The sequence below is a fragment of the Asparagus officinalis genome, chromosome 8 (genome assembly GCF_001876935.1).
Source record: "Asparagus officinalis chromosome 8, Aspof.V1, whole genome shotgun sequence".
NCBI lineage: Eukaryota > Viridiplantae > Streptophyta > Magnoliopsida > Asparagales > Asparagaceae > Asparagus > Asparagus officinalis.
In genome coordinates this window covers 11570454-11576097 of record NC_033801.1, presented here as the reverse complement: position 1 = coordinate 11576097, position 5644 = coordinate 11570454, and the positions used below count along the sequence as shown (strand labels likewise).

General features: G+C 41.8%; 1 protein-coding gene across 1 annotated transcript; it reads right to left on the bottom strand.

Moving 5' to 3' along the window:
- LOC109820860 lies at positions 11 to 4754 on the bottom strand. Its single transcript, XM_020387054.1, has 7 exons — positions 3731 to 4754; positions 2364 to 2443; positions 1554 to 2275; positions 1397 to 1484; positions 887 to 1297; positions 448 to 793; positions 11 to 147 (listed from the first exon to the last, which is right to left on the bottom strand). The coding sequence occupies exons 1-7, from the start codon at positions 4752 to 4754 to the stop codon at positions 11 to 13; spliced, it is 2808 nt and encodes a 935-aa protein (XP_020242643.1).

The following is a 5644-nucleotide window of genomic DNA, read 5'->3' as shown; positions in this document are numbered from 1 at the left end:
CTGGGCTCTGCTAAATGGTCGGGGTTGGCAACCCCGACCATTTCGTCGCTGATGCTTGCTGGGCTCTGCTAAATGGTCGGGGTTCCCAACCCCGACCATTTTGCAGACCCCATTCCAGCCCACATTTACTTGGAAAACTCATACTTCCTGTAGTACAAAATGTAATCACAAATAACACATGCTAAAATGCAATCATACTCCTGTTATCAATTCACAATACAATCACAAACACAAATATAATACGTACAATTCATATTCGCAAACTTAACATTATATCAAATCCATCGCAACACAAACAACATATCAAGTCCAAATTGCAACTCAAACGCAAACATCCTATCAAGTGCATCGAAACTTAACAAATTTCAACAATGCCCTTTCCCCTCCCTCTTCCTCTCCCTCTCCCTCTCCCTCTCCCTCTTCTTCCTCTCCCCCTTCCTCGATCACCTTCGACGTGAGCTCGGATAAGTTCCTCGTCCGGTTGTGTGTGAAGTTGGGAGTGCATGTTATCCGCGTCGTCTCGAACCTCCTGTGAACATTCGGCCTGAGTCTGCTGTGAGCCGCCAGCTTCATCATGCGCACAGCTTGATCCCGCCCCCGTGTGATCTCGTCGACGTCGCCGCCCATACTCAATTGGTCGCTCCTCCCGTCCATCACGGCTTGCATGACGCGTCCTCTGAAGAGCCGACCGTATCTTTTTTATCATTCGAAGGAACATGTTCCTCGGCTCCTGCTCGGTAGTCGTGCGCAATGCGTCATGTGCCATTCCGGAAAGCTCTTCGAGCTCTTGTACCTATAAAATAAAAACCGAAAGAAAATTATTATCAAGTGGATGGTGAGAAAATAAAACTCAGAAAATAATTGTATATTTTTCTTATACACTTACCAACTCTCTCTCGACTGGGCCTCTTGGTATGTACTCCTTCGGGGCTTTGTTTTCCTGAAATATCCACCGGCGAGTAATCCCCCAATACCACCGTAGGTACACACCTAGGTCAGGTGCATCAGCCCTCTCCATCACTACCTGTTCCTCCCTTAAAACCCACCTATGGATGTAATTTTGGCGAATTATTTGCCAATTAGCACGATGTGCACCTTTTCTTGGATCTCTCTCTATTCTCTCCACAGGCGCTGGAATATGTTGCCGTAGTCCAAATTGTCGAAGCACACGGTCAGGCAAGTGCATTTCGACAATCTCAAAGCATATAAGGGGGACGCGAGCACGCCATACATCCTCACCTTCTCGGCAAATATCCGGTAGTGACTCCAACACTAGCTCGTAGGGCATCCATTTGACCTATAAAGAAGATATTATGAGATATTGAATGAATATATTTAGATATTGGTAACAATTGGTCGCATAATTGAATATATTTAGATATTATAATTTTTATACCTGTTCATCCTCCATCTGATCAAGCTCATTTCTGTAAAAGTTTTCATGCCCCTTTGGAGAGGTTTGCCAAGATCTGGACACATTCCATCTATTTTATATACAACGGGTTAGTATATATTGAAATAAAGCACTAAAATTACATGCATCTTAATAATACCTGCAGCCTAACGGAATATGCCCATCGAGAGCGCGGGCCTCCCTCAAATCAGGTGTTCCCATATGCAATCGCTCCCATGACCATATCTGCAGCAAAGTGAGGCAGCCCTTCAATTCTTTATTTTGTACGAGTGCTATTTTCGTCATCTCTCTATACAAGTAGGCTAACACTGCACTCCCCCAAGATAACTCTCCACACTCTTCTAGGTCCCCAAGAAGCGGTAACCATCTCACGTGCACGGAATCCTTAGTGGAATCCGGAAACAGAATAGTACCGATCATATGTAAAATATATGCACGGGCATAGCGCTTAATGATCTCATCAGTCGCATCGATCGGTACATTCTGAAAGTTATTCCTTAACCATTCGAGTTTGATCTTTCCCCCCTTCATTGTAGGAGTGTGACCCAACAATTCTTCACACGTAGTGCCATAGTGGAAGTCATCGGTGCCCGTCACTGCATCACCATCTACTCTGAGGCCAAGTATAACCCCAACATCCTGTAAGGTAATCGTCGCCTCTCCTTGGCGCAGATGGAAAGTATTTGTCTCGGGCCTCCATCGTTCAACCAATGCCGTCAAAAGTGCCCAATCAAGTCTTACCCATTTAATTTGTGAACACTCAAAAAAGCCGGCTTGACGCACATAATATTGTATCTGTGGATCCGTCAACTCCCAGCTAGAATGTGCACGGGTATGATCGACAATAGTAATACTCGGGGCCTGCATGTAGTAAACAGTGCAAATGTTCAGTAACAATCAACTACATTGAAATTTATATATAATTGAAAATAATAAAATTGCACTTTACCTCCCCAGCGTCTATCTTCGCGGATCGGTGGCGCTCTTGGTCATAAAGAACATCACGTGTCAATGGACCCGCCTCCATAACTGAAATATCTGCACATATAACGATGATACATTAATTGATCTATAATTGAGTTAGAAAAAAATTGATTTTACTATAAGCATTGATTTATAAGCATTGTTTGACTATAAGCATTGATTTTACTATAAGCATTGATTTACAAATGTATAAAATTGTACCCATTAATTGCTATCTATTTGGATTGGTCGGGCAATGAGATCTTCTATGCCCGGCTTGTCTGCAATATCCACATCTATTTTTTTTCGGAGCTCCTTCCCGGCCTTCATCCATAGTACCTTTTAAGCGTACTGATCGTGGGCGTCCGGCTTGTCTCTTATAGCTTGGAGGCACCACATGCGGCCCGTTATAGTGTGGCCAATAACGACTATCATGTACGGGGTGGAAACACTGCTTATATGCCTCTCTATAGTTGCTTGATTGATACCACTCAGAAGCGTATGTGTAATACGAAATATTTGCACCCCCCGATTGCTTGGACGTAACCGCTATGACATGTGGACAAGGCAATTTTTGCAATTCTGGTATGTTACAGGTGCATGTGCAATGTGCACCTCCCAAATTGACGGTGTAATTGTGACCATGTTTGTCTGTAACCTCCCATTCATCTACAGCAAATCTAACAATCTTCGTGCCTCTCGCCTGCTTAACTCGAGCCTCTAAAATCGCCTCATTTTTTGGTGTCAAGAACGAGGCCCACATTGCTCCATCCTCTCGCCGCTTGACAAAATAGTAATTGAGCCTATAAAATGTCCTCGCAACCAACGCCTGTATGGGCATTGCCCGAGCCCCCTTAAGTACCCCGTTGAAGCTTTCAGAACAATTGGTTGTCATCATGCAGAACCGATTCCCTCCATCTTTACTGAGTGCCCACCGGTCGACGTAATCACTGCCCAGACTTCTCTCAATCCAATCATGTGCAGCTTGAGATGTTGCCTTGATTTGATCGCGTATCCGATCATACACATATGTTTCCGGCGTACAACCCGCTTGCCACAGAAGGTTTTGTAAATGAATCTGACTAAAGCTCTTTTTGAAGTTAGCTCTAATGTGTCGTAAGCAATAGCGATGATGGTGATGAGAGCCAAATCTCCTCCACAATGCTTTTGGAATACCTTTCATCCTATCAGATATGAAAGTAATTTTTCTAGGAGGCAACACATTAAAAATATATAATTGAATGCAAGAAAAAAACCACTCCCAATTTTCACTGTTCTCGACCTCCACAACGGCGAAGGCCAAAGGAAATAAGCCACCATCTGCATCAACTCCTGTAGCAACAAGCAGTACACCCTTGTATTTACCGTATAAGTGTGTGCCATCAATGCTAAGAATAGGCCGACAAAATTTAAACCCCTCAATAGAAGGCCCAAATACCCAAAAAACGGAGGTGAATTGATGAACTCCCGGATCGATCTCTTTGGTTATGAGTTTGTATTCAGATCCAGGATTACTTCTTTTGATCGCATCAAGATATTGAGCTAGTGTCGCGTAAGACTTGTCCCAATCACCAAATATTTTTGTCATCGCAATTCTTCTTGCATTCCATGCTTTAATATACGAGATTTTAATGAACTTGGTATCAAGCACTTTCTCAATTATATTATCGGGCGTTAGATCAAGCTTCTTCCTTAATTTTGGCATAATCAACCGCGCTATGTAAGAGGCAGATGCACCACTGTGATCTTGCTCTAATATTGGATTGACACATGTGTGAACACCGCAGTATTCACTGATCCTAAATTGAAAATTGTGTTTCTTTCCTGCAAATGCATATAACTTCCAAGGACATGAGTAATCAGCTTCATTTCCCTCGGTCAGACCTGTTCTTTGTGTGTTCATAAAACATATTGCATCATAACTTGTGCGATTGCTTTTAACTTGCTTGAACTTGAAATTCTTTTCGAAAGAGTATTCACGAATAGCATCAACCAATTGGTCTTTAGTCTCGAATAAATCACCAACTTTAAAGGGGGCGTCATCATCTCCTCTACGAGTTGAACTTTCACCGATGCACATATCTTTTACTGTGGAAGAACGAATCCACTCATCATCTTCAAACTCGTCGGGGGGTGGTTCTTCATACTCAACGTAGTCATTATTAACGTAAGCCTCATCAGGCCATTCCGGATTATCTTCGACATCTTGGGTAACAAATTGCATACTATCAACTGGTGCACTATATTGTTCTTCACCTCCCGAGTCATTGCTTCTTTCATCCTCTTCGATTGATGCCCTACTTAACGGCCCCATATTTCCATAAGAGACTTCGTTATTCATGACATTTGACGTTCCACCGAATTGAGCCCGCTCCATTTCATTCGAAGAAGAAAGAAACCCATCGGAATTAACTCTCATATCTAACATGCGTGAGAATTCTCCTGGAGGTTTGAATATTTGGCACGGATTATGTGGTAACTTTTCAATAAACAATTCTACCGTTTGTTGCGACTTGCCCAATTTAAACATAATACTCATATGATAATCGTTCGAGATCTCCACTGCGGATGTTCTATCAATAGCTATGGGCCAATTGCATATAATTTTCAGTCGGTATTCTCGTGGGTCAATTTCCGTAACTCGGTGTAATTCCATAACCAAGTCGTAGTAACTATATGATTCCGAGATCATTAATGGCGTCGTTACCCCTCCGACGTACATTGGCATATTATTCATCCCATAATTAATTTGCCCACCATAAGAACAAACAATAAACATCATATTGTTCAACCTATTCAAAAGAAAATTATATCATTTAAATATAAAAAATTAAATTAATATGCAAATAATCTCACATAATTTCAACCAAAAACCCTAATTCCCAAATTGTAAATCCTAAACCCTAAAATTGAACAATTGAACATTATATGCCCTAAAAGTTAATTACATCGATAATAATCATCATACAAACGAATTTCACAGATAAATCTAGCCCACGAAATTCATTTATGAATGAAAACCCTAGCAAATTATTTTTAAGAAAAAAATCCTACATTTCTACAAGTTAAAAGAGGAGAGGAGTAGAAGAAATTACCAATATACGTTTAAGATAACTTTTGATTTGAAGTTCCGCCGAAGAAACGAGCTCAAAATTGAGATCTGAAGCTGGTTTTGGGAGAACAGACGGAAGAGAGAGAAGAGAGAGGCGGAGAAATGAGATGGGATCGGGGAAAGGGGGTTGCGGTGGCTTTTATACGGTGGTGGGG

Coding starts and splice junctions, on each gene's coding strand:
- LOC109820860 (XM_020387054.1), bottom strand. CDS start 4,754: ATGGAGCGGGCTCAATTCGGTGGAACGTCAAATGTCATGAATAACGAA. Junction 2,444..3,730: donor CTTATACGGTAAATACAAGG/GTGTACTGCTTG, acceptor CAGATATTTCAG/TTATGGAGGCGGGTCCATTG. Junction 1,485..1,553: donor CATATTCCGTTAGGCTGCAG/GTATTATTAAGA, acceptor TATATAAAATAG/ATGGAATGTGTCCAGATCTT.